Raw genomic sequence first — 27,300 nt, forward strand, 5'->3', positions numbered from 1 at the left:
CAAGTAGACCCATTAGGAGATGATGCTGCTCGTCGTGGACAGTGGAGATGCCGTATGCAAGAGATAACGGGGTCAGAGATGAGGGAAAGCGAAGTCTATTCATGATTACGAAAATGAGATGAAGACATTACAGCATCAAGGTTTCCATGCCTGCCTCCGACAATAAACACATCGCAGCCTGAGCTATTGTCAGTAGTGGCGGCCTTGAATGTGGCGTCACGTGCACCGAAAGGGGTAGCGAGCCACCCCCTTCGTTTACATTACGTTCCGAGCAGGATTTCCGAACGTAAACAAACGCAAGACCAATTGCAGACTCAAAATTCACAAATACACACATAAACATTCAACCAATCACAATCTCCAACATCACAATAATGGTTGAATTCGTAAGTTCTCTGGAGTCTCCTGCGCAACTTTGAATACTAACAGCTATTGTTCAGGCCTATGGAGCCCTCGCCGGTCTCATTGTCGGCGTGGTTTTTGGGACTTTGGTCTTGGTGGCAATTGGCAAGGAGGTTTTTTATCGAATCACCAAGCCACGAGAGGGACAAGGAACGGGACCATATATGGTCGGCGGAGCTGGGACGGAGATGGACACTTCGGGTGTGAGCGGGGGTGAGGGTGGAGAGTCTGGGGAGGAGGCTGGTGATATCGGTGGTGGTGACGGAGATGCGGTGGTGGTGGAGCACGGAGATGAGGTGGATGAAGAGAGGGAGATTGGTTTGTGATTGTGTAAGCTAAAATCCAACGCCTTGTATCCACTTCGAATGCTAAGATGCTAGATGCCCAGGATGTACATTATTTGTCACAAAACTCGTTCTCAGGAACGCAGCCCAAAGGATAGCATTTCTTCGTACATCTCTCCAGAACATCGGGTGGAAGCTCTTCTGTGAATGCTGTCCCCTGTTGCTGTCTCTCGTCGGTCTCAATGCCAAAAGTAGACTCTTCAAAGAACTTCTTGCACGGTTCTGTGCAGAATTCGTCTACCCACGCATACTCCTTCAATATCAGTAGTGCTTCATCCCAATTTGCTAATCCTTGACCGGCCCTTAGTTGACTCAACAACACCATCAGCCACTTCCTGGCAGGATGATCAGCTGCAGCAACACCAGCAACGACCAATACCCAGAGCAACAATTTGGGAGGAAAGTTGACCCATAACTCTGTGGGCGAGAGAATCCTTAAAGAGTATCTGACCCTCGCTGCGACTTTGTCAACAGTAACCCTCCAGGCACTTGGAGCAGTGTGTCTGAGAAAGACATGGATAAAAGTGAGGACAGAGCTATGCCACTACAGGAAGTCAGCGTTGTGTTGATCTTGATGTGAGATCAGGTGTATAAAGCGAAGGGAAGGAGCCCGAAAGAAGTGTCAAAGCGTAGTGATCTGAGTAAATACGTGAGTAAAGAGGTCTCCTGCTTACCGAACGAGCACATGCTTTCACAGAGTTGTCCTCTCCCCGCTGACGGCGATTGTTGGACGACATGCTCCAGATGCTTGTAACGACTTGGCGTTCGAGTATCAACAAGCCCTCGGTAAATTGTCTTTGGTGAACAGGATCAAGTTTCATTCCGCAATAGCGAGTAGCGAGGGCGCAGAGTTGACGGAGTCGGTGAAAGAGAATTGCCATGGAGGAGTCCATCCCTTCATACATCTTGATGTCAGTCAAGGGGAACTCTGGACCCCACTCTTTCTCTATGCAATTCTTGACTACATCTTCCTGCTCGAAAGTCGGATTCAGGGGTATAGTTTTGTTCATCTGAATTGACAGAAAGCGTGGACGAGTTATATTAGCTACCGCATGACATGTATCGACCCTTTGAAAGTCAGTGGAAGTCCGCAGTCATAACTCTCGCTAATATTTTGTATTGCATGCCTATGAACACATGACAATATCGCGATTGTAAAACTTACCACGAAATAAACTTCTGCAGATAATCAGACAACCCAAGTAATAGACGAGATCTTCGCAAGTTTATGACTTTCTCAAGTCCGTTCAGATGCACCGATTCGCTGGTATTGTTGTGATTGATGACGGTCTACAAATTATATCAGCTTAAGTCACTCATTTCCAGGGATTGGACAGCGAACCTCAAAAGCTGCCAAACAGGCTACAGCTGCAACAGTCCCTTCTTCCAGCTGATCATCTGCCTTCTCAATCTTGGCGCTAGTGTATTTTATAGCTTCATCGTAATGATAGAAGCATTCCGGTGGCATCGTTGTGAAGTTCCTGAGAAGAGCATTGAATGTAACACCGAGGAGAAGTGTCCCATGAAAACATGCCGGCTCTTTCAATGCTTGTGCGAACCAAGAGGTTTCTCCCTGTAAACCCATAGGCACGATAGCCCGAGCCACACCACTGATGGCTGTGGTGAAGCAATTAGCACTATTCAGACGACTCAAAGGCAAGGTAAATTTTCGACGGCGCGATAGGGCGGGAAAATATCCAAGTAATGACTACTTACAGAATTGAAGCAACGTGACTAACTTTGGATCAACTGGGAACGAGCTCTGAGGCGCTGGCTCTAGTCCATGTGGGATTGATGGGTGCATGCAGGTGCATTGCCCCAAAAGGGAAGCTTCAGGTACCAACCAACGATGATTCGGTGGTATTAATTTCAGACATCCTTGACACCACCCTCTCCAGAGAGCTGGAATTACGATTCTCTGCGATAGCTCTGACTCGATTGAACGTTGTTCCTGCGTTGTACCAAATGGAGCCGCTGGTTGTGGAGTCGTTAAAAGGCGGGGAGAGCTCCGCAGAGGCAATATCAGTGGTTGTGGAGTAGTTTCTCCTTGGCGAGATGCAGGAGTGGGATTGTTCTTATTGCGTTTCTCGTTGTGGTACCTACGCATTACATGCACACGAGCTGCACGGCGTGCACTTGGAGGAGCCTTAGGTTTGGATCCTTCAGTATTTATGAATTCAAAATTGGAGACGCTGGGCTGTGCTACATCTGCTGGGCCTCTGACGGACAAAGTTAGAATGGGCTGAAACATGCAAGTCAAAGGGCTGCATACTGATTGAATGCTGGAGCAGGTGTCAGTTCTGCACTGAAAGTCTAAATCAAGACTGACTCACTGCGGCTCGTGGGTTGAAACATCTTAAAAGTTGTTTCACCCCCATTTCTACCCTTCCTCTTTTGATTATTCATCATAGGAGTTCAACAATTCAACTATATGTGGAAGTTTGAGTAAGTGGAATTTCCTGGAGCCAAGGCCTTTAGAAATCCAAAGCCTCGATGATCTGCTGTCACTGTGGTTCAGGAATTGAGTATTGTTCAATGGTGTTTTCGTACTACTGCTTGGTAGACTAAAGTTCAAGCTGCTTGCTACTTAGTAAAACTGTTCTAATCAATGGGGATATAAAGAAAGGAATAGACAGGACGCTCACGGCATCATGACAAGCGGCCGACAAGCTGAAACGTTTTTCACTGCACCAGTCCTCTTGAAGCAACTCGCAGACAAGACATTCAAGGCTCGATGTCGGAGCATCGGATAGACGAATTGACCGATCAGTTAGTAGCAGCAACGAAAGAGCCGCTTCTAGCCTGGATGAGCGTATCCCCAAAGCGTTCCAGGCGTTCTAGGCGTTTATCATTTTTCCGTGCACCGAAGTCAGCTCGAAAGCATCATGGTTCTTGCAGAGCCTAAATTACGCGCATCCAATAAAGCGAGCTGATGTGCTTACTACCCGGAGCTTGACCTTTTGGGTCATTGCACCCCAGCCAATTTCCTGATCGAGTTAACAACCCTTCGGCGTCCAGCAAATGCGAATCCAATGATAAAGGAGATCGACTTACATAATCTGGTATGCAAAGAAAGCACGTTGCATACATTCTTGATCCACTTGTTGAAGATTCCCGAGAGGTGTGGTCACGTATCTTCCCTCCTACCATCATGACTAAGAAGACGTTGGAGTTCGAACTTTGCGATTTACTTATTTTGGATAACGCGATATACGGTCCGTCAGTGGAACAGAGGTTTTCGTCCTCGATATAAGGGGGCATAACTCTCGAGATTAGCTCATAGCCATGAAGTACCAGGAAATTCAACGTAGCTGCCGGCAACATGGACTTTTTCGAGTGGCTCCCTGATCAGTTCAACAATGCAGAAGTTGGTGCAGAACAGCGTGGGGCGTTCATGGATACCGAAGACAGTGGCGTGGATTGGAATGATTACTATCCTGATCCCAACGTAAGCCGAACCTGTGCATATGATATCAGAATGGCGCTGAGCATGAACAGTATTTTGAAGAGATTCCCCATCAGCGCAACGGCTCTTATTCCGGCACAGACGACTCGTATCAAAGCACCACGATCAACGAGCCAACAAGCTCCATCAATATAGACGACAGCGGCGAGAAAGGAAAGGGCAGACCAAGAGTTGCATATAGCAGTGGAAGAGATCCCATCATGAATCGTATCCATGTAAGACCATGCTGGCAAAAAAAGATTGCCAATCATGGGCTGACGCTCTACAGCGGCGGAGAACTCAAAATAGAAATTCGCAGCGGATTTATAGAGAAAGACGGTTGGAGGAGAGACAGAGATTCGAGGAAAGAGCTATTGCTGCGGAAGAAGTATCGAAGTTGCTGAGATTCCAATTGTTGGAATTGAGTACCGAAATTGGAGTTCTCAAACACCAGCTTGAACAAACGAAGGCCGAGAACGCGTCCCTTTGTCGAGATCGAGCGTGAAATTCTGGTATCGACTCTACTAGTAAGGAGGTGGGAGTGTTCAGAACAAGAACTACCTGACAAAACTTTGGAATAAGTGCCAGAAGGGGGGTTTTCCAACATGTTTGGGCAACAACCCTAGGACTCACTTGAGCAACAGTGTGTGGCAGCGGTTGGCTTTCGGCTAGGTTCCCACAAAGAAAATCTTGCAACATTTGTCAGACCTGTTAGACATGATGTAAGACTTGAGTGTCGTCCTTTCATCTGAAGATAGGAGCAGGGATATATACCCCAAAGGGCTGCAAACGGATGATACTATGTGATTATGTCCTAATAGACCAGTCTGCAAGCCTGGAATGTAGACGTATTGGTTACCATAAACTCATTTCAGGGGTATAGTGTCGCCCTCAAACCATTTTGCCTTCCAACGCTAATGCAGCTCGTTCCAAAAACGCATTAAAGTCCTTGATCTGCCTCAGTAGTCCTCCGGAGTCACTCTTGTTACTGACTTCTCCGGCCACTCGTTTGAGAAGCACTTCTGTGCCAACCATTTCGGTCGATTGTTCGGCCTCGTCATGTTGTTTCTGCTTGCCCAGGTCGATCGCCATCTCGATGTCATGAACATTGGCATTGAGGTCATCTCGCTTCTGGAATTTGACTGTTAGCATGAAGAGAAGCGTTTGCACAGATAGTAGGGGAGAAAAGAATGGGTACGAACTTGAGCATCCATCTTCGCATTCTCGTGCTTGATTCGGACTTCGTCCATATGCAGAGCTACTTGTTCCCGCTCGGCTCGGATGCGCAGAATCTCGTCTCGAAGACGAAGCTTCTTTTTTTGCTCATCTCGAAGTCGTCTTTCGAGCGAGTATCCGTTATCTAGATTGATAGTCTGGAGGTTGAATTAGTGAAATCCATCAGAATGTTCATTGTTGGAATAACGTACATGTTCCAGTAAACGTGTCTGTATTTCCTTCCCAAAAGCAGCTACAGCTTGCCATTTGATCTTGTACTCGCGACGTAAAGCAGCATCATCACAGGCGGTACCACCCTCGTCGAGAGTCTGCAAAGCAGCCGCCACGACCTCTCCACAAACTTCACTCAGAACATCTATAGTGTTCACACCGGGCCGCTTGGCTTGTGGAATCTCTGAGTTGAGGATATCCGCGTCCGCTTCATCGTCATCGTATACTAGAGGATTTGTGAATCGATGAATAGTGATAGGAATTGGACTGCCAAGGCGGACTTTCTTGATAGCCTTGGCTTGCTTCGTTTTCGGAGGAGCCTGTTTAGCATGTCGCTGCTGAACAGGACTCAAATCTTTACGTTGTTTTCCTCGTCGTTTCTTTGCCATTGGTGAAGATATCTGCTCGCTGGCATCCGCAGGAACATTAGGAACTCCCCTAGATATTCTCCGGCCCTTGTTTTTCTTTAGAACCATAGCAGCCTGTTCATCGCTAATAGCTTCGGCTTCCTCTGGTTCTTCTTCTAGAGGTTCATCTTCGGACATTGGTGCTTCCGATTCAAGTTCTGGTGCTAGTGTATGTCGAGTTGTTTGTTCTGGCGACAACTCATCGAGCTCAAGAGACGTATCTTGTAGCACTTGGTTTTGGAGTGATCGTCTAGTATTTCTGGGTGAGGGTCGCGGATGAGACACTGGCCGCTTTCGTTTCTTCTGCCGGATGGGAGTTTCTGACTCTGTTTGGATGGTACTGTCGCCCTGTATGCTTTGACGGCGCGAACTTGAAGTCCCTGCATTGTTACCACCAGTATGTACCCTCTGTCCACTACCTGGGGCATCCTTCGGGCTTTCGGTGACCTCGTCAACGACCTGGCTTTGTAACAGAGGAGTTTTGGCTCTAGAACGTGTAGCTGGAGTTCCTGCGACAAGAGCTTGTTCCACAAGAGGAGTGTACACTGGTTCTCTTGTAACAGAGTCATTTGTAGTATCCAGAAGCATATCAAGCGCAGTCTCATCTTGCGGATCATCCCTCAATGTATAAACATCGGGTCGTGGCGCAGGACGCGATCGAGTGCTTCGAGCAGAAGAAACAGGTGTATCATCTGTGTCTAATTTGCGTCGCTTCGCGGATGTATTTGCATCAATCGTGCTATGAGATCCTGGTGGTCTGCTTATCTCTTGTGCAATAGCTGCATTCGATGCTCGTTGACGACTGGCAGGCGTTCTGCGGCTGGATAGCTGTGGGAGTGGTTCGGATTGAGGCAGTTCAAGTTGTGGAGATTCGAGTGTAGCAGGAGGTTCCGATTCTGGCTCTGGAGCAGCGCCCGGGAAGACCAAACCAAAGTCAACATCTTTGACTTGTCGCCGTCTGCTTCATGATTAGCAATAATTGATGATGTGGGGTAGTAGATTCGCCTTACTGTGCTCCACGTAGACGCTGTTGCATGCGCTCTTCTCGCGCTGTCATGTATTAGCAGAGTACTGGGTATCATCTTGATTTACATACAAGCCATCATGAGCAAAACGTCGATGTTGATGGCGGTTGCTGCAGGGTATTTGATCATTCGACGCGCATCTCGAGAAGGATTAACGCGACGGCTTCAACCCGTGTTTGGACAGCACGTGACGTCTCGTCATGACCTGAAACATCCATGCGTGTGAACCGCTCCAAGCTCAACTACAATGCACTTCATCTGATATTGATAGTCTATTGAACAAGGCCTGATTGTCACCCTTTATCTGTCTCAGAATGGATTACCTGGTGTCTTTGCTTCCTGCGAGAGCTCCAAGCCAACCTGAGCTGGCTCAGAAGAAACCTCCGAACCCACTATCATATCCTAAGAGCTCAGAGAGATTCAGCTATGAATTATTTAAAACTCCAACTTCGGAATACCGAGGTGCCCCCTTCTGGGCATGGAATACGAAGCTTGATAAAGAGCAATTGCTTCGACAAGTAAAACTACTTCCTTTCTTACCCCATCTATTTAGAAACAGGGCTTCTGCTAGCCCTTCTGATGCCTCTTTTCTAACTTTATATAGATTGATAACTTCAAAGACATGGGGATGGGGGGTTTTCATGCACATGTTCGGACCGGTCTTGACACCGAATATATGGGCAGTGAATTCATGGACATGATCAGTGCTTGCGTTGAGCATGCTGAAAAGCAAGAAATGCTTGCCTGCCTGTAAGCTTGGTTGCCATGCTTCTGAATCTCAACTCACTCTGAAAAGTTATGACGATGACCGTTGGCCTTCGGGTGCTGCTGGAGGAAAAGTTATCGAGCAAGACCCGAACAACAAAGGAAAACACATTTTATTTACTCCTCATCTATATGGAACAATACCTCTCGGAGGGTAAGCAGTGCCCCACTTGATGTAAAATGAAGCTAACACAATAAGTGATCGGACCTCGTCATCAGCCAGAGCTTGTCGTAGTGAAAATGGCAAGCTTTTGGCATCCTACGATGTAGAGTGTAGGTAATCCTGAGATCCTTTCGAGAGATCCGCTGGATGGCAGATTCTATCTTGATAGTCGAGATAATTTTGTACTGACTCGAATAAGTGGACGACAACGGGTGTCTGAAGTCGTACCGAGCCCTCAAGAAAGGCGAATCTGGAAAGAATGTCTGGTATGCGTACATGGAAACGAATCCAAGCTCACCTTGGTTCAATGATCAGACATATGTCGACAGTCTAAGCCCAGCAGCAATTGCCACCTTCATAGAGACTACCCACGAAGTGTATAAGTCCAAGGTAGGAGACAAGTTTGGAACCGTTATTCCCTGCATATTTACCGATGAGCCACAATTCGCAACCAAGACTCAGCTCTCAAATCCCAAATCAGGGGATGATGTTTTCCTTCCATGGACAACAGATATTCCCGAAACGTTCAAGGAAGAGTACTCGGCTGATCTGGTCAAAGGCCTACCAGAAGTCATTTGGAATCTGCCAAATGGTAGACCTAGCTTGACACGATATCGCTACCATGATCATGTTTGCGAACGATTTGTGTCAGCGTTCATGGATCAGTTATCTCAATGGGCCAGGAAAAATAATCTCATGCTGGACGGCCACATGATGGAGGAACCGACGTTGCACTCGCAAACCACGGCACTTGGCGAAGCAATGCGATGTTACCGAAATATGGACATGCCAGGCATGGATCTGCTAGTCGATTGGATTGAGTACAACACTGCGAAGCAAGTCTCAAGTGTATCTCGACAAAATGGTACTAAAGGCTCTATGAGTGAATTATATGGTGTCACACATTGGACATTTACTTTCGAAGGTCACAAAGGCTGCGGCGATTGGCAAGCCGCTCTTGGAATAACATTTCGAGTCCATCATCTCTGCTGGGTGAGCATGGCCGGTGAAGGCAAGAGAGATTACCCTGCTTGTATAGGGTACCAGAGTCCTTGGTATGAAGAATACGGATATATCGAAACTCATTTCGCTCGAGTTGGTGTTGCCATGACTCGAGGAAAACCTGTCACCAGAGTCGGAGTCATTCATCCGATAGAGAGCTACTGGCTGGCGTTTGGACCCAATGGAAGTGGAGATGAGCTAGGACGCCGTGATCAAGCATTCGGAGATTTGACAAACTGGCTACTCCATGCTTTGATTGACTTCGACTTTATCTCTGAGAGTCTTCTACCAAATCAGTCGCCTCGCAAACCGCACGGAAAATACTTGCAAGTCGGACATTGCCAGTACGACGTAGTCATTGTACCCAATCTTCGTACAATCCGTTTTACTACCCTCAAAGTTCTCAGAGATTTGGCGAAGAGAGGTGGAAAAGTAATTATTGCCGGATCAGCGCCAGACCTCATTGACGCACAGGTCCCCAGTTCTCCTCCATTTATTGACAACAGTACTAGTGTGTATTGGAGCGAACAGGCCATTCTTGGTGCCCTCGAGCAACACCGAGAGATTAAGATCACAGATGTTCAGGGAAATCGTGCTGAGACGCTTCTCCACCAGATCCGGCAAGACGGCGATGAGCGTTTCATATTTATCTGCAACACGGATCGAAATAACGCTCACCAGACAACTGTTCAGTTGAAAGGTACCTGGAAAGTGGAGAAGTTAGACACACTGTCCGGCAACGAGAGCCTAGTTCACAGCTCGTACAAAGGTGGCTGGACATCTTTTCCATATCGTTTTGAAGGCTGTGCGAGCCTACTACTTCGGCTGTACCCCTCGAAAGGTGACCTTTTGGCACTCATCAAATTCCCTAGTGATAGATTGGATGTCGTTCGGACGACCGTTCTAGTGTCATTAGATAGCATGACGCTCTCCGAACCCAATGTCTTAATGCTCGATTATGCCCAGTTCAAGCTCAACAACGACGGTTGGTCGTCACCTACGGAAGTCCTTCGGATCGACAACATCCTTCGCTCCCGCTTGAACATTCCACGAAAAGGAGCAGCATGGAAACAGCCCTGGGCTGTCCCAGCTTCTGAACGCAAGCCCCTCGGAAGTGTGAAGCTGATGTTCAAGTTCCACTCGGATCTCACCTTGAAAGAGACTACAAAGCTTGCCCTGGAAGACCCTGAAACGATGGACATCACTGTAAACGGTCTTTCTATCCCTCACCCGGGTGCTGATTCTCCCATCGATAAGACAGAGAACTACTGGGTTGACGAAAGTATCCGAACCATCGATCTCCCTCCTCAAATCATCACCAAAGGGGAGAATTCCATCGAACTCTCATTCCCGTTCGGCATCCTCACCAACATCGAGCGTGTATATCTCCTTGGGGATTTTGGTGTAGATCTCAAAGGCCCAAGCGGCCGACCAAGTCTCACTCCCCTCAAGAAATCGACACTATCATGGGGCGACATCACAACGCAGCTTCTACCCTTCTACGTCGGGAACGTCACCTATAACTGTAGTATCAACATCCCTACATCACCCACAGGAGAGACAGCAAAATCAACCACCACGCTCCATGTCCCACCCTTCTCCTCCCCAGTCCTCACAGTCCACACCTCTGCCAACCAGAAACTCGGCGCCATAGCCTTGCAACCTCACACTCTCGACCTCGGCCACTTACCATCTGGGCAGTCAAACATCCAAATCACCGCTTTTGGAAACAGGTACAATTGCTTCGGCCACATCCATCTCAGAGACGGGATCACGAACCAGTGCTGGCCTGATATTTGGCGGAGTGAGTTTTCCTTTCATATTAGATTCTTTTGCGTAGGAAATTTGCTGATTCGGGATATAGCGGAAGGAGATTGGTGGACGGACGATTATAGTGTGCGCCCGATTGGGGTTTTGACTCCTCCGGAGATTATTGTTGAGATGCAGGTAGAGGATACATCAGCATCCTCTGGCAAGAATCTTGGAGTAGAAGAGGAGCGAAGTAGAAAGAGCTCTGATAGCTGGTTTGTGATTGGTGGTTCATAGCTCTGGGTTGGGGATGGAGAACCTCTCGAAGGTTTCAGATCAAGAGTCTGGGACTTTGGGATCATTATAAATGTTGCATGTAGTGATTAGCCTGCCTCAATCATCGGACTCCTCGTCGTTTGTGGGTGTTCACCTTTTCTCAAATCATGCTTAAAAGACAACGTTCATATAACACACGAATGTCACGAAGCAACGGATCAAGTATTCCAGAGTTTGAAAAAAAAAAACAGGGATTAATTTCTATTCTCTGATTTCCCAGAAAGCTTTCTGTGGTGCACCGCAGTACACCAAAAGCCCAAGCAGAAAATCTGTTATGTGCGACCGTCCTATCAGTGATCCATATCCCCACCCCCAAGCAGCTAGAGCTTGCTAATCCTGCTCCAAAAGCTCGTGGTAAAATAAATTGCGGACGAGGACCTTATTTCTTTCTAAAGAGCGTGTCTAGGTATTCCGATAAAAAACAGGTAAAGACGCCAAACCGCGGCCCATGCTAAGTATTGTAGGAATATGAACACAACCACTAACGAAAGGAAGCAGACCAAGCTGTTTAAAAGTACAAAGCATACGCCAGCAAACCAAACAAGAAAGCGAAAATGACAGGAGTGCTTGGTAAAATACCCGTCAAGTCGAATCCCTTTGGCATACCGGCATTAGGCGGAGCAATCAATTCAGCTTTGGTGGGCTCGTCGTTCTTGCGAGCGGGGGAAGGACGAGGTTGAGCATACATAGTACTTGGGGCGAAGCGCCAGACTCCAGCGTGACGACTGGATAAGAAGAGGTGGACGACGTAGGGAACGAGGGCGGAGATGCCCGGGAATGGACGGATCTCGCCATCGAGCTTGAAGTTCCTGTCTTGGCAGCTTAAGACGAAGGGGGCAGCCCTGGAATGCTTGTCAGTTCATTCGGAGACGCTGAGTTGGGTTATGCCTACTTGAAAATGTCGCTTTGGCGCTCAGCCTCCTTGCGCATGCGCAAATCAATAGACTTGAGGACTTTGGAGTCAATCTTATCGTGAAGATTCAAGATAGTCTTAATCTCCTCATGTTGATGGTGCTCATAAGCTCCAGAGAACTCATCAATAATATGGCGAAGCTCTTCACCACTGTATGCCTCTGGACGCGTAGTCTCAGCATACTTACGAAGTCGCTCAAGACCATCCTCAACGAAGTGATGTTGAGCAATATTCTCCTCCATGAGACCTGGAATCTTCGTGGCCTTCTCAATCTCTGGAAAGTAGATTGACTCTTCACCAATCTGATGGTGGTGAATGAAGTCATAGGTAATGCCGCAGTATGCGAGCATGTCGATGGCTTCTTGGGTGCCTGGCTTGATGCTCAGGGCTTGTTGGTAAATTGAGTTGAGTGCACGGAAGATGGTATTGTGTGTCTGCGCCATGATGCGAGCATTTTTGACGCAGTAGTGGTCTTGCTTAGATGCGGGCAAGTCAAGAGCTCCAGTGTTTGAAATCAAACTGAAGGGTACCTCTGGCCTAGTGACAAGATTAGAAGTGGTGCATAGCCAGACAAGGAAGACTTACCAGGATGGAGATCCGCCAATTTTGACAGGACCGTGATTTTCAGGACGAAGATACCACTCAACAGCACCCTTAAGAGCTTCATCCTGACTTGCGTATGGCTGATTTCCCCAAGGCTTGAAGCCGAGGCGCTCACGGGCCTTCTTAATAGAGTAGGTCCGAGTGAAAAGAACGAATTCCATACGCTCTAAGATCAAAGACTCTGGACGGAGCTTACCCCAAGTCCTAGCCCAGACAATCCACTCGGCGATATGTGCCATGATGAGAACCAAGGTTGGATGAATGTACCAGACACTGGACAATGGAGTCTCGTCCCCAGCCAGAGCCCAATATTTTCTGAAGAAGGTAAGGGGAGGTGATGGTTGGTCGTCAGTAATATTGAAAGCTTCGCCACTGACTTTGGGAGCCTTTGGATCACTGATCTCCACAAGAAGACCCTTTGCGGCTTGAACTTCAGCAATGGCGACATGTCCGACATAAACAACGTCCATATCAATGTCATTGTATCCAGTCCATATGGTTGTTTGACCATCTTCCAGAGCCTTGATAACTGGTCCAACCATTTGGCCGTCACCTTCACCATAGAGGGCAGTAGGACGAATAGTGCAAGTACGGATACCATTCTTGCCATTAGCTTCTAGAACAATCTTGTCGCCTAAGGCCTTGGCCACGTGATATGGATCTCCCTTCTTCGTGTGTGGGACAACCAGAGTGGGGTGTGTCTCATCAGCATGATCATAGCCACCACCAGAGCCAGCAATGATGGGACCAGATGAGGTGTAGACGTAGGCTTTGACGGTACCGACATCATAAGCGGCTTGAAGTAGGTTCACGTTGCCATCGACGTTGACTTTGAAGATGTCGGGCACATGCTCATGGTCTTTGTATGCGTGAGGTGAAGCAGTGTTGAAGATAATGTTCGGTTTGACTTGCTGGACAACGTGACGACAGTGGTCACGCTTGGTGACATCTCCAATGTAGTACTTTACATTATCGAATTTGTTCTTGAATGGAGAACGGCACATCACAGAGACTGAGGTGACCGTGGGCTCCTTAAGGAGCAGCTTTACTACATGATGGCCAAGCTGTTTGAGAGACAAAGTCAGCGTTGTTCATTCACTATTCAAGGATAGCATGGCTTGGAGCAGGCTCTTGAACATTTAGAGAAGCTGTCTACTTACAAAGCCACAGCCTCCAACTACAAGTACGTCACCAAGTCCAGGTGGGACAGGGACCGCGACGACATCGGCATTAAACTCATATGAAGACTGACGCGTGAGGGGAGATGCGAGGGATGAGCGTGCGTCCAGCGAATTTGGACGCTCTGGGATGGATGTTACACTTGCGCTGTCCATTATACTGGCTATTACAAGTGTAGGTCTGCGTGTGGCTACTGTGAGAAGTCTGCAGAATCGGCGACAATCAGAAATAACATGGATGTTGAGAAGAAGACGGTACGATAGAGGAAGATATCCGAAGACGGGAAGGTGGTTGGTGCCTCTTAAGGAGGATGGTGAATTAGGTCTTGTGACTGCTCATGTCAACCATGACGCGGGCCCGTCTGCTGTTTCATCCGTCATTCATAGGAAGGGAAGCGACAAATGTAAAACTGCCTTCTTACAGCAACAGAAAGTTCGCTTGCAAAAAGAGTAGGTGCCTAGGTAGCTATTGACTTCACTTGGAGGTGGAGAAGGAAGTCGCGCTTCTTCTCGCCCAACTTTGATCTGCTGTGACCACTTACATCTCCTAATGGCCTGACCCTCCACCTGATCCAATCGTCATTAGAATTCCATTCAAGAATTGCGTCCACTTTCGCAGTTTCTTTCATCGTGTCGTATCACGTTTCATGGATCTGTGCTGAACTCAGACATGCAGCCACAGAAACATGCAACGGACCGATGGACGACGGAAAGAAGAAAACCAAGAGAACGCCCCATCACTGCTTGATTCAATAGTCTCTGCAGGATTCAATGTTGGATTCTTCTAGCTTCTATTGTGACATAGAGTCTTCCATATTGCTGTCGGTTGGGTTTGAGATCCATCGTGGCCGACGCATTAGCCAACACTTTCCAACAAGCTGATATGTCGGCTCGGGAAGATTGTAGAAGTACCTGTATCGTTTGAGATTTCCCGTTTTTGTTCCACACAGAATCCAACCAAATCAATAGTCTAAAAACCAGGCTTGATACGCTCTGCCGACCACCTTCGGTCAGCATTCTGTTCATGGACAGAGAAACATATTCTCAAGAAGTCCAGTTCATGTATGTAGCAACCATTACAGGAGACTAGTTCTCCTTCTTCCCATCCAAATCAGTAGTACGGGCGCGTACCGTCCCAAAGTCCAATCCGCTCTTTCCGTAGAAAAATACTAACCATGCAACTCTTATCGAGAGGAAGGACGAGACGGCAAGGCTGGAGTCTCGACGTGCAAACTTGGTACGCAGGGACAAATGAGGCTTGAACAAACATCCTCGAAGCGGTCTCTGCAGGACCAGGAACCATAGCTTTGGGCTCCGAAAATGCATATACAAAAGCAGCAATGGAAGGAGGAACCGATCGACGTGCAACAATATAGTTCAATGTATGTCAGATGCAAGGTGCGGAAAACAATCGAATAGCAACTCGAGCCGTCCGTCATCTCAGCCTCGCTCAGCGACGTTCGTGGACCCCAGAATTTATCTAAGCGAGGTACGAAGGATGAAAGTCATTGATAGGATGTAGATCGAGGTAGACCCGAGGCTTGGTTGGGGGCCAACACCATAGGTAAGATGCCAAATGTAAGATGGGAATTCAGATTCGACGACTCCAGATGCACTTAAAACCCGAACCAGCCTTTAGGAGCAGTCCAAACTCAAAAGCCACAAGCGTCCCACGTCAGCTCGCAAGTTGAGGATTTTCCCCGGACCTGACATGCAGTTACTTTGCTTCCAGGGCTGAGATCTGGACCCCAACCGCCTATCTTTGCCCTTCCCGTCGATAGAGTATTGTATGACAACGGGACGTTGGACCGAGACGTTGTCAGATGGCTGCGCCACAAGATGGACCGTACACTTGTTCCCTTCCTCCACGTTCTGCCCGCATTTGTTGGACAAGATGACAAGCACAAATGCGGCGCGGAAGATAAGCAGGCCTTGGCGAAGGAGGGGAATGATCTCGCCATGTGAACGACACATACACTACTTTCCACGCGAAGGATTTAGAAAAAGTTACACAAGCAACGCAGCTAGAATTCCAAAGTGTCGGAAAATTCGGATGCTGCCGTGGCTGACAGGGCGCTTATCTGCGTCTCTATTGTGTATCGCAAAACAAGAAAGCAGCCGATTAAAAAAGAGGGTTCTCGTTTTCGAGTGCCAATCCGGTCCCACATGAAATGTCTAGAGAGCTGAGAGACTATGATCCCGCAATGATCAGAAAGACTTGGCGAATAAGAAATAGACGGGAGGAACGGCAAGAGACCTGTGCCACTTGGTATTTTCGCCAGGTGCTGCTGCTTCCGAGGCAACGCGCAGGACTGGCCCAGAAAGTACGAGCGAGGGAGGGAATTTGATACGTCAATGATCTCAGGCACGGATTCAGTCGACTTGGTTTCTGTCCGAGTCGCGAGGCGTTGGAACATCGACGACATCTAGGAAAATCTCAATGACCCTCAAATTCTGGGAGACTCGCAAAGGCCCACAAAGAATCAGGGATGCATACTGTGAAAAGTAGATAGAATTGATCCTTCTTTAGAGTGCAGATCATAGCATCAATCTAGGTCAAAAAACCTCTCTTGACCCTTGAGTACAAAACGTAAAGGAACATGACCAGAAGAAGCCATCTGCACCGTGATGGCACAAGTCAACTTGTTCTGCCAATTATATCGTGCCCTCTTTGCTGCTTTATTCCATGTCTCTTGTCTCTGCACCCGTGTCATATTCTTCACCTCTTCATCATTGGCCCAGTCATCGACTGCGAGTTCGACAGAATATTGCGAGAAGATGACTGCTAGAGCAGTTAGAATCTCGATCTGAGCGAACCGTTTGCCAAGACAAGAGCGCTGTCCCTCACTGAAAGGGATGAAGGAACCTTTGGTGGGAAAGCGGAGCCGATTGTAACGTTGGGTGCTTGATGTGCCGGATGTTGGAGTATTGGGCATTGAGCCGTCCTTGAAGCTGTCCCACTCAGGTGTTGGAAGCGGCGAGGCTTCAGGCCTCATCCATCGATGAGGGTTGAACTCTTCCATGTCGTTATCAAGATTATCATGACAGAATATTGGATTTGCTGGATCGGAAGGAGGCCCATGGGACCAGTATTTGGGGTTCACATGGACTGCCGAAACACTATTGACAAATTAGTATGTGCTTTTACGTACCTATCAAAGAGCCGAGGTGACCTCTCCGGAAAGAGTGTCCCTGGGATTAGATTCTCAATTGTCTTTGAAACCGAAAGTGATATTGACGTACCAGAGTCTAATTGTCATATCTGGTGGTAGGATGGTGTATCTCCCGTTGATGAGAACTTCCTGGGGTGAAGAAGCAACAACCTTTGGAATGCTCAAGACCGGAGACACAAGACGTAACTCTTCGTTCCAGACGGCAGTGAGGAAGGAGTTCATAAGTGGAGGTAGGTCTTGCTCATAATCCCATTCGGATGGAGGTCGTCCTTGCAAAATATGTTCTAATACCTCCTGCAAATGCTTTTGGACATGCGGATGAAGCGCCAACAGTAGAATTGTCATATACAGACTGCTAGCAGAGGTTTCATGCCCTGCAACGATAAATACAAACAAGTTTCCCAGGACTTCGGTGTCTGTGAGGCCCGGCTGTGTTACGCCCCCTCGGGCACTCGCTTTGTTTTTGACTTGACCCTTGACGAGCTGTCCGATGAGATCGATGTTCTGGGGGGATCCGTTTTCTGAATGAAGGCCTAACTTTCTTTCAGCAATCATGTCTTGCATGTACCTCTTCCAGTTATCGTAAGCCTCGTAAAGCTTCTTCACACGAGCAGATGGAATGCGTTCTAACATGATCAGTCTCAAGTTAGACAAGCGCTCCAACGAGTACTTACTAATTAACCAGAGAGGGAAAGTTGTTAACGCCGTCGCCATGAATATCATATTTGTCGTGATATATCCGAGTGATGCAGAAAAAGTCATGGTGTGCCCAGCCTTTAAGTGTTGTGTTTCTGGTTCTTCTCCGTCCTCGATAGTGGGCCACAATATCTTCTGACCAAGAGCAGCATTGCCAATAATCTCCAAACTCAGTCTCATTACATCGTCTGCAAGATGCTGGACAGTCTTGCTAGATGTGTATCGGCCAAGTAGCAGAACCAGCATTGCTTGAGTACGATCAATGGTTTCCCTCCAGACAAGTTGGTTGTTGCTTTCGCAGAAGGCGGGACTAGTAAGTCGGCGGTGATGGCGCCATTCTTCACCCTCTGAAGTGACTACATTCATGCCATAAATACTGACAGCTCGATATATGCCGATAGGTTTTGGAAAGTCATCTCCCCGACCGGCGATTTGCGAAACGACGTCGGCATCGGCTGTGTTCAGGATGATTCCACCCGGAGAAACAGCCAGAAACGTGTCCGTACCAAAGGCCGCAAAGGGAGCGTGACGGAATCGAAGGGGCCAGATGCCTGTCACAAGACTTCGCCAGGAGGTGACTGAGGCTTCCGAGGATTGAGGTAGGACTTTGTTCAACAGTTGTAAAAAGACTCGACGCATGAACAGAGATACCAAGGCATTGTAACTGAACCATGGGACAACGACGTACTTTAGTCCAGTTGCTTTAGCAATCCGTATATTTCGGAGCAGGGCCAAGCAGGTCCAGCCGATGTAAAAGGCAACGAGAGCGAGCCAGGTCCGAAAGAGGGTTTGGAAAAGAAGCATGACCCCAGATCACCGACGAGAACTATGCGTGCAGACGATACTGAGACCAGCTGTCCGTAGCAGACGATGGCCAAACTTCTGAAAAGACGAGCGCGTCATGGGTGGTAACGAGGGAAGGCAAAATATGTACAGGATTATCGAACAATTAGAGGCAAACATCGAGCACTCTATGGCCGGCAGAGTTGACGGTGTGAACAATGAGAGAGTGGTAACTGGTAACGCAGGACTGAGGGGAACAGAGCGGTTGCCAAGCCTCGCACGCGTGAGGATAGGACGAGAAACGCGAGCAGATGTGCGTCGGAGGAAAGGAGAAAATATTATTCCGACAGTACCTAGGTACAGTACAGTATCATCTTATGTAAGCACCGGGTTTAGTGTAAGTACCCTGGACATCATGTCTCACCTGAACCAACAGCAACATCAAGACCAACTACCTAGGTATGCATATTGTGCCGCCCCATCTTCGTCACATCTGCATCTTTGTTGCTGCTATAAGACGTACATGTACAGTACAAGGTTTTACCAACATGCAGGACACCTGCCGCGTCGCATGCAGGTCTAGGTTTGCGGCTGGCCCCCGCAGAACGGCACAGCAAACGCTGCAGGAATGTATTGAAGTCTGAACAGCATTCAGTCTTCTCCTCTCACAATCGTTCCCGCTTGCGAGGCCTCGTACAGGATGAGTATACCCCAATCTATGTCCATCATCTGTGTCCATCTAAGACGCAATTGGATTGAGCACCTGCTCGACTGTACCACATGCCCTATCTGGTTCAGTCGTGGGTTCCGCCAACAGCGCCACAAAGGTATCACCACGCCATATTTCTCATCGCCACACTTCTCATCGTACCTAGGTATCCCATAGAGTCCTGAATGTTACTACGTTACGTCTGTCAAACGCGTGTCTCTGAACTTGGTCTGCTCGATTGTCAGATCCTGCACTCTGCCTGCATTAGTTTACAGTTCTTTGTCGCACATGATGTTAGCAGTGGGTATCATCGATTTGTGTTTCCCGGTTCCACTGCTAATCCAATTTACCTGTCGACATTATAAGATCCAACGAATGCTGGGCTGATGTATCCGGCTACGCTCCTAGAGCCCGCCCCACTTTTAAAGTCCAGCTATGCTTTCATGGTAAGCGCGACTCATACTGGGGCTCCTTCCTTTTCAGTGCTCCTGCTCTCGTGACTCCCTCTACCTGACAGAGCAATAGGGTCTGTCATGAGGGCAAATCTCAATCTCAATCTTAATCTCAATTTCAATTCTCATTGCACTTTGACTGGACAATGGAGGATTTTAGTAATCCCTTTCTTGGGACTTTCCCTATCGACTCACCCATTGACCCAAACAGCAACACTTTCAACGCGAACTCGTGGCTGTCCAACCTTGTTGGATTCATTCAGAAAGACCCAAAGAGATACTTGCCCCGGTCTGCGGGTATTGCTTTTAGGAATCTCGAAGTATATGGGTTTGGCAGCCCTACAGACTACCAGAAGAATGTCGGCAATGTCTTGTTGGAGCTCACGAGTTTGTTTCGATGGATGGGAGGGCAGAAGAAGCAACGGATACAGGTTCTGAGAGATTTCGATGGCTTGGTGGAAGCCGGAGAGATGTGTTTAGTGTTGGGTCGACCCGGTAGCGGCTGTACAACATTACTCAAGACGATATCCTGTGATACCTATGGCTTCTTCATCGGCCCAGATTCGGTACTCAACTATCAAGGAATACCTGCAGCGCAAATGGCATCGCAATTTCGAGGCGAGGCAATTTACATGGCAGAGAACGATGTCCATTTCCCACAACTTACCGTTGGCGACACGCTCCTCTTTGCCGCGAAAGCTCGAGCTCCCCGCGATCAAACGTTTCCAGGAGTTACACAGGATATGTGGGCAAAGCATATGCGAGATGTCATCATGGCAACCTTGGGTATTAAACATACAACCAATACCCCTGTAGGAGGCGTCCTCATCAAAGGTGTTAGCGGTGGTGAACGAAAACGAGTTAGCGTCGCAGAAGCTTTACTCAGCGGAAGTCCTTTGCAGTGTTGGGATAACAGTACAAGAGGACTTGACAGTGCGAATGCATTGGAATTCTGCAAGACGATCAGGCTCTCAACCAGCCTTGCTGGAACATCTGCGTTTGTCTCCCTGTACCAAGGTTCGCAAGATGCCTACGAGGTTCGTAACGAAAGTCGTATACAGTGTCAAACCTACTGACATTCCGCAGGTATTTGATAAGGTCACGGTGTTGTATGAAGGACGCCAAGTATATTTTGGTCCCTGCCGAGATGCGAAGAGCTTCTTCAATAACATGGGCTTCGAATGTGCTCCGCGTCAGACTACGGCCGATTTTCTTACGGCTTTGACTAGTCCTGCTGAACGTCGTGTAAGACCTGGATATGAGGGTCTAGTACCGAGTACCGCGGACGAGTTCGCCCAAAGGTGGATGTGCAGCAAGGCGTATGAGCGATTGCTTGACGATATCGACCGATACAATCAGAAGTTTCCAATAGGTGGAGCTTCAGTACAAGCATTTACCGAATCACGAAGAGCACAGCAAGCTGTACAGCAGTAAGTTTTGGAGAACTCAGTGGTGATGACTCTTGTGCTCACATTGTACCAGGAGAGTTGGGTCGCCGTACACTTTATCGCTGTATCAACAGGTTATGATATGCGTGGAGCGTGGATTTCAACGACTTCGAGGTGACGCTTCCGTCACAATTTCGCGCGTTGTGGCCAACGCCGTTTTGGCCTTGGTCGTAGGAAGCATGTTCTACAACTTAGACGAAACTACGGATAGCTTCTATAGCAGATCTGTTCTAATTTTCCTGGCCATCCTGCTCAATGCATTCGCTAGTGCACTAGAGGTAAGGATTCTATCAAGATCGCAAATCTCAATCTCATGAATCATAGATTTTGATCATCTTCGATCAACGCCCAATTGTGGAGAAACATTCCAAATATGGTTTATACCATCCATTTGCGGAAGCTGTCGCCTCAACGTTGTGCGATATGCCTTTCAAAGTTTGCAACGCAGTCTTTTTCAACCTTGTCCTGTACTTCATGTCCAACTTGCGCAGAGAGCCTGGAGCTTTCTTCGTATTCTTGCTTTTCTCGTTCTCTATGACAGTGTCACTTTCAATGGTCTTCCGTAGCTTCGGTGCAAGTGCTCGCACATTGGCTTCGTCCTTATTCCCATCGACTATCACGATCCTGGCATTAATCACATACACTGGATTTGTTGTTCCTATAGGAGATATGCATCCCTGGTTTCGGTGGATCAATTATATCGACCCGATTGCATATGCGTTCGAAAGTCTGATGATCAACGAATACCATGGACGTTATTTCATATGCAGCCCAAAGTCATATGTCCCGGCTGGTCCCGAATACCTTAATGTTGGTGGCTTGAATCATATCTGTGCTACAGTCGGAGCTGTTGCAGGCTCAGATGTTGTTTCTGGAACAGACTACATTAGATTGAGTTTCGACTACCAACCTGCACACTTGTGGAGGTAATATGCCTGATTGATTTGAGAGCGTTATAAATGGCTGATTTGAACAGAAACCTGGGCATCATCATCGCTTTGACGATTTTCTTCACGTTCACATACTTCGCATCCACAGAATACATCACCGCCAAGAAATCCAAGGGCGAAATCCTCCTGTTTCAGCGTGGTAGCCGTCCTCGAAACAAAAACGATGTAGAGCAGCCTCACTGGATGAACCATCACCCTGAGTCTAACCTCAGTACTACTCTGAGCACTTCGGAGAAAAAGAGAAACTTGCAGAAGCAGACCTCGGTCTTTCAATGGAAGGACATCTGCTATGACATCAAAATCAAGAAAGAAGATCGTCGCATCTTAAATCGTGTCGATGGCTGGGTCTCACCTGGAACGTTGACTGCACTCATGGTACGCATTCAGCATTTCTTACTTGTCTCTCCACTGATGCCCTCTACCTACGATGATTGCGATTTCATCCCCTTATTGTCTCCTGCACTTTTCTGAACCATAATCAACTACTAATCAGCGAACAGGGTCCTTCGGGAGCCGGAAAGACAACTTTGCTTGATGTCCTTGCGAAACGGGATACCATCGGTATCGCTTCTGGTGAAGCTTTGGTCGTTGGCAGGCCCCGAGATGTTTCTTTCCAACGGAAGACTGGTTATGCTCAGCAGCAAGACATTCATCTCGAAACCATGACAGCGAGGGAGGCGATGCAGTTCAACGCCATCATGTGCCAACCTGCCAACAAGTCCAGATCAGAGAAGATTGATTACGTCGAGGAAATAATTGGGCTGCTGGACATGGGATCTTATGCCGATGCAATCATTGGTGTTCCTGGACAAGGTAAGAACTTTGATCTTTTCCTTGTTCTTGGACTAACAACAACTAGGCCTGAATATTGAGCAACGCAAGAAGCTTACAATTGCTGTTGAGCTTGCTGCAAGACCTCAATTACTCCTCTTCCTGGACGAGCCGAGCTCCGGTCTCGATAGTCAAACGTCATGGGCAGTACTTGATCTTCTCGAAAAGCTTACCAGTCATGGTCAGGCTATTCTCTGCACCATCCATCAGCCGTCGGCTGCCCTTTTTGAACGCTTTGATCGCCTGTTACTCCTTGCGCCAGAAGGAAAGCCCGTCTATTTCGGCGACATTGGCGACGACTCACGCACCGTAATTGACTATTTCGAGCGCAACGGTGCTAAGCCCTGCCCTCCTGATGCAAATCCAGGTACGCATTACCCTGTTTGAAATATTTCTAGCTACTGACATGCGCAGCTGAATGGATGCTGGAAGTCATTGGTTGCACTCCTGGCTCCCACAGCGATATTGAGTGGCCAGAAGTCTGGAGAAACAGCCCCGAGTTCTCTGAAGTCCATCACCAACTCGATCATATGGCTCAACATGCCAGATCGAATCTGCCGTCGCAAGCTCAACTAGATGACGGCTTCAAGGAATTTGCAGCCCCATTCTCTGCCCAGCTTTGGGAGTGTTTGAAGAGAGTCAATCAGCAGTACTGGAGGACTCCTTCGTACATCTATTCAAAGGCTGCTATGTGTATCGGGTCGGTATGTGCCGCAGCCTCATCTCATTTTGATCTCTGATCACTGACTTCTCATAGGCTTTATTTCTCGGCTTCACATTCTACAAATCTAACAATTCCCTTCAAGGTCTGCAAGACCAGACTTTTAACATTTTCATGCTAATGTGAGTTTCGGTTGTTCGTCGTCTTGGCAGCATAAGCTGACGTCCTTCTCAGCACCCTCTCATCCAACTTCGTCCCCCAAATGCTCCCAAACTTTGTCACTCAGCGTTCTATCTACGAAGCACGAGAGCGTCCCGCAAAGACATATTCTTGGCCTGTGTTTCTACTCTCGAATATACTTGTCGAGCTTCCGTGGAATGCTCTGATGGCTGTTCTTATATTCTTTGCTTGGTACTATCCTTCAGGTCTCTATCGGAATGCGCAATTCACTCATACTGTGAATGAGCGAAGCGCAACTATGTTTTTGTTGATGCTTGCTTACATGATGTTCACAAGTACATTCGGACACATGGTGCAAGCTGGTGTTGAACTTGCAGACATGGGTGGTAATTATGCTAATTTGCTCTTCATGCTTTCACTCATATTTTGCGGGTAAGCGGCTCTTCACTTACTTCAAAGAGAAAAAGAAACTGACTAGAACAGTGTGCTCATCGGTCCAAGTCTTCTTCCTCGCTTCTGGATCTTCATGTATCGCGTCTCACCATTCACCTATCTTGTCTCCGCCGTCCTCAGCACTGGCTTAGCCAATGCCCCTGTAACATGTTCCTCAATCGAGCTTCTCCATTTCGAACCACTAGCAAACACCACATGCTCGTCTTACCTCTCTTCTTATCTCGAAACTGCAGGCGGATATCTCGCCAACCCTTCTGCCACCTCGGATTGCTCATACTGTCCTCTCAAAGACACTAATGCGTTCCTCTCCCTTCTGAGCTCTTCATATGACACTCGCTGGAGAGACTTTGGTCTTCTTTGGGTTTATGTCGTGGTCAACATCGCTCTAGCAATGTTTTGGTATTGGCTCGCGAGAGTGCCGAAGGATAGAAGAGCTAGAGCTGGAAAGTCTGTATCACCCATTTGCCCGAAGAGAAAGGTGGAGACGGTGGTGTTGAGATTCGCGAGTTGAGAAACAGTGGTGAAAAAGAGACATAAATGCTTGTAAATGCTACTCGCTTTATTTGAAGGTGGGCTATTAGGGTGCTATTGGTATCAAATTTTGGAGCGGACAGGTTCTGAATGAACCAAGGTACTAGCTCTCTAGTGCTAGCTAAACAGAAGATAAGATGTTCCAACCATCAACTTTCAATGTGCACGGTGGTCCCGAAAATTGAAGAGCATCAACTCGAGTGATTGCTTTTGGACTTCATCGAGAGCCGTAATTGCCGAGATAAGACGAGGTACAAGAAAATGATTGGAGATGAAATTGCTCATAACCTGCAGCTGCACAGTAAGCATTGTCAGGGGAAGGGCTGCAACAAATTACTGTAAGCGAGCGCGGGGTCTGCCAACAGAGACCACAACGAACCCTCACTCCATCATTATAAATCTGATAGTAATAAGTGGTATCATTGTGGTATGACCGGAAGAACATTCAACGGCGCTTCAGTTCGAAGGTCACTGCTTTCTAGGCCGAGCATCCCGCAGCTAGAGCATCGAGTAAGTTTGGCTGTGATATCGCAAGGGCTGCAGCAGCGGCGTACAAAAAGCTTCCCAGCATCTCGAAGTCTAGAGCTACACTCAAACCGTCGATTTCATACCACCACTGGATTTTGGAGGAAAATGGACTCCTGCCGTCGGGTCCCCATCGAGTCACAAAAAGTCGACGCACCCCTCACTCAATCTGCAACTTTCCTCGTCGTCTCCATTACCGACTCTCCCAACGCAACCAAGACCGTCCGCTCAACCCTCGCCAGCATCGACGCCATCGCCAAAAATGTAGCCATCCGCGACCTAAGCGCCTCCTTCGCCTGCACCATCGGCATCGGCAGCAACGTCTGGGACCGCGTGACCCGGCTCCCTCGCCCAGCCGAACTACACCCCTTCCCTGCCGTCCACGGCGCCAAACACTCCGCCGTCTCTACACCGGGCGATCTCCTCTTCCACATCCGCTCCGAGCGGCGGGATCTCTGTTTCGAGTTCGAGCGCCAACTTCTCGACCTCCTGGGCGATTCCATCAAAGTCGTCGACGAGACGACCGGGTTCCGCTATTTCGATATCCGGGACTTGCTCGGGTTCGTGGACGGGACGGCGAATCCGGTGGGGCCTGCTGTCCCAGAGGCGGTTCTGGTTGCGCTGGAAGATGATGCGGAGGCGGTTGGGGGGAGTTATATCGTGATTCAGAAATATCTGCATGATTTGAAGGGGTGGCGGTCTTTGTCCAACGAGACGCAGGAAGCTATTATCGGACGCACGAAGTGGGATAATATCGAACTCCCCGACGGCTCTGCGTCTTCGCAGAAAGCGCACAAGACACTGGCGACGGTGGAAGACGAGGATGGGAATGAGCATGATATCTTGAGGGATAACATGCCATTTGGGAGTCCTGGCGCGGGCGAGTTTGGGACGTATTTTATTGGGTATTCGAGGAAGCTTTGGGTTATTGAGAAGATGATGGAGCGGATGTTTGTGGGGGTTCCGGAGGGGATGCATGATCGGTTGTTGGATTATTCGACGGCTGTTACGGGGACGACGTTCTTTGCTCCGAGTGCGAGTGCGCTTGCCGGGCTTGATGGGGATGATGATTGATGGACTTTCCAAGAAGATAGAACTTGTCGGAAGGAGTCATTTTGAGTGTTTTCTCATGGTTACTTTAGCATTGGATATGATCAAACCTTCACTTGATGATTGTCACTAGCTGGCTTTAGCAATGGGTCCTCAGAAGACCGTGAAAGCAATGTGGATCCAAAGAAAAGCTTGCTAAAGATAGCTTCAAAGAGCTCAGGTAAGAATACTTCGCAGCTTACAAGAACACATCCCCAACTAACCCACTGGGGAAGGTAAGGAGAAGCATTGAGTCAATTCTGACGATAATTCTGCCCTTGCTTTTGCAGCACTCATATTGACCATACCGCGAAATTAATTAAGTGACACTAGAACTCAAATATCCCACCTCGCACCATACCACTCAACGCCCCTCTCTTGTCTCTTCTTACAAGCCATCTCTCCAGCAGCGATGAACGCATTCGGACCCGAAATATACACCCACGTAGAAGACGCACCCTCGCCCAGAATCCGATCCAGAGCATCATCAACAGACAACCGCTGCTTCCCAGGCCCCGTCAAATGCACTCTCACATCCAGGCCAGAGCTCGGTGCGCCTATTAAGAATATAAGCGACAACGCGATGAAAGTTTGAAAGTAGGACTTACTACTCAACTCGGGAAGCTGAATGAAATGCTCTTCTCTAACACTCCAAATCACAACACACCTCGTCCATATCCGAGAAGTAGACACAGAAGATTTTCGTTCAGCCTCGGAATTGGGTGTACTTGTCACTTGCAAGGATTGCCTTTCAAGTTCTTTGAACGCTCCCGCTATCGCTAGAGCGCCGCTAACACCTGTTCCTGCAACGATGCAAATGACTGTTTTGTATCGGTACGGGTCGGCTGGTGTGAAGTAAGGTCCTTCGAGTCTGAGGCTGACGGGAAGACCTTTGGTAAGAGTGCTTAAGGTACTTGAAGAGTCGTTGGTGGAGCTCGAGGAGTTGTCTATGTCTTGTGAGAAGCCTGCAAGTTTATTCGTCCATTGTGCGCTGGGTGTGCGGCGTCTCAGGCATCTCATTATTGAGGGTATGAAGCCGGG

At 48.2% G+C, this 27,300-nt stretch overlaps 10 protein-coding genes across 10 annotated transcripts; 5 read left to right on the top strand and 5 right to left on the bottom strand.

Annotated features, from left to right (window-relative positions):
- Positions 1-374: 374 nt before the first annotated feature.
- LY89DRAFT_740632 (uncharacterized protein) lies at positions 375-728 on the top strand (the record flags this gene model as incomplete). The annotated part of the gene is made up of 2 exons (XM_018220613.1): positions 375-386; positions 441-728. 2 exons carry the CDS (start codon positions 375-377, stop codon positions 726-728), a joined length of 300 nt encoding a protein of 99 aa, XP_018063902.1.
- Positions 729-798: 70 nt separating this feature from the next.
- LY89DRAFT_740633 (uncharacterized protein) lies at positions 799-3,101 on the bottom strand (the record flags this gene model as incomplete). Its single annotated transcript, XM_018220614.1, has 7 exons — positions 799-1,290; positions 1,421-1,814; positions 1,912-2,036; positions 2,089-2,363; positions 2,463-2,965; positions 3,019-3,028; positions 3,080-3,101. The coding sequence occupies 7 exons, from the start codon at positions 3,099-3,101 to the stop codon at positions 799-801; spliced, it is 1,821 nt and encodes a 606-aa protein (XP_018063903.1).
- Positions 3,102-3,897: 796 nt separating this feature from the next.
- Positions 3,898-4,976, top strand: LY89DRAFT_690032 (uncharacterized protein). Its single transcript, XM_018216020.1, has 3 exons — positions 3,898-4,194; positions 4,245-4,427; positions 4,481-4,976. The coding sequence occupies exons 1-3, from the start codon at positions 4,069-4,071 to the stop codon at positions 4,694-4,696; spliced, it is 525 nt and encodes a 174-aa protein (XP_018063904.1). The 5' UTR covers positions 3,898-4,068; the 3' UTR covers positions 4,697-4,976.
- On the bottom strand, positions 4,975-7,196 carry LY89DRAFT_627717 (uncharacterized protein). Its single transcript, XM_018211153.1, has 5 exons — positions 7,141-7,196; positions 7,055-7,094; positions 5,619-7,002; positions 5,394-5,564; positions 4,975-5,322 (listed from the first exon to the last, which is right to left on the bottom strand). The coding sequence occupies exons 1-5, from the start codon at positions 7,148-7,150 to the stop codon at positions 5,083-5,085; spliced, it is 1,845 nt and encodes a 614-aa protein (XP_018063905.1). The 5' UTR covers positions 7,151-7,196; the 3' UTR covers positions 4,975-5,082.
- A 120-nt stretch (positions 7,197-7,316) lies between these two features.
- Positions 7,317-11,255, top strand: LY89DRAFT_627719 (uncharacterized protein). The gene is made up of 6 exons (XM_018211154.1): positions 7,317-7,587; positions 7,674-7,819; positions 7,866-7,988; positions 8,034-8,107; positions 8,197-10,803; positions 10,864-11,255. The coding sequence occupies exons 1-6, from the start codon at positions 7,384-7,386 to the stop codon at positions 11,043-11,045; spliced, it is 3,336 nt and encodes a 1,111-aa protein (XP_018063906.1). The 5' UTR covers positions 7,317-7,383; the 3' UTR covers positions 11,046-11,255.
- Positions 11,256-11,272: 17 nt separating this feature from the next.
- Positions 11,273-13,659, bottom strand: LY89DRAFT_690035 (NAD(P)-binding protein). The gene is made up of 3 exons (XM_018216021.1): positions 12,583-13,659; positions 11,977-12,534; positions 11,273-11,926 (listed from the first exon to the last, which is right to left on the bottom strand). Exons 1-3 carry the CDS (start codon positions 13,602-13,604, stop codon positions 11,593-11,595), a joined length of 1,914 nt encoding a protein of 637 aa, XP_018063907.1. The 5' UTR covers positions 13,605-13,659; the 3' UTR covers positions 11,273-11,592.
- Positions 13,660-16,324: 2,665 nt separating this feature from the next.
- LY89DRAFT_597836 (cytochrome P450) lies at positions 16,325-18,451 on the bottom strand (the record flags this gene model as incomplete). Its single annotated transcript, XM_018209999.1, has 3 exons — positions 16,325-16,898; positions 17,022-17,577; positions 17,626-18,451. The coding sequence occupies 3 exons, from the start codon at positions 18,449-18,451 to the stop codon at positions 16,325-16,327; spliced, it is 1,956 nt and encodes a 651-aa protein (XP_018063908.1).
- Positions 18,452-19,477: 1,026 nt separating this feature from the next.
- On the top strand, positions 19,478-24,850 carry LY89DRAFT_272793 (putative ABC transporter). Its single transcript, XM_018206378.1, has 11 exons — positions 19,478-20,628; positions 20,678-21,021; positions 21,074-21,317; positions 21,364-21,965; positions 22,016-22,364; positions 22,490-22,802; positions 22,849-23,187; positions 23,235-23,524; positions 23,578-23,663; positions 23,716-24,093; positions 24,145-24,850. Exons 1-11 carry the CDS (start codon positions 19,738-19,740, stop codon positions 24,623-24,625), a joined length of 4,317 nt encoding a protein of 1,438 aa, XP_018063909.1. The 5' UTR covers positions 19,478-19,737; the 3' UTR covers positions 24,626-24,850.
- A 166-nt stretch (positions 24,851-25,016) lies between these two features.
- LY89DRAFT_690039 (Dyp-type peroxidase) lies at positions 25,017-26,699 on the top strand. The gene has a single exon (XM_018216022.1). It carries the CDS (start codon positions 25,279-25,281, stop codon positions 26,242-26,244), a length of 966 nt encoding a protein of 321 aa, XP_018063910.1. The 5' UTR covers positions 25,017-25,278; the 3' UTR covers positions 26,245-26,699.
- Positions 26,596-27,279, bottom strand: LY89DRAFT_675728 (uncharacterized protein; the record flags this gene model as incomplete). Its single annotated transcript, XM_018213530.1, has 2 exons — positions 26,596-26,816; positions 26,868-27,279. The coding sequence occupies 2 exons, from the start codon at positions 27,277-27,279 to the stop codon at positions 26,596-26,598; spliced, it is 633 nt and encodes a 210-aa protein (XP_018063911.1).
- Positions 27,280-27,300: the final 21 nt, after the last annotated feature.

This window comes from Mollisia scopiformis (assembly GCF_001500285.1).
Source record: "Mollisia scopiformis unplaced genomic scaffold LY89scaffold_28, whole genome shotgun sequence".
In the NCBI taxonomy this organism is placed as follows: domain Eukaryota; kingdom Fungi; phylum Ascomycota; class Leotiomycetes; order Helotiales; family Mollisiaceae; genus Mollisia; species Mollisia scopiformis.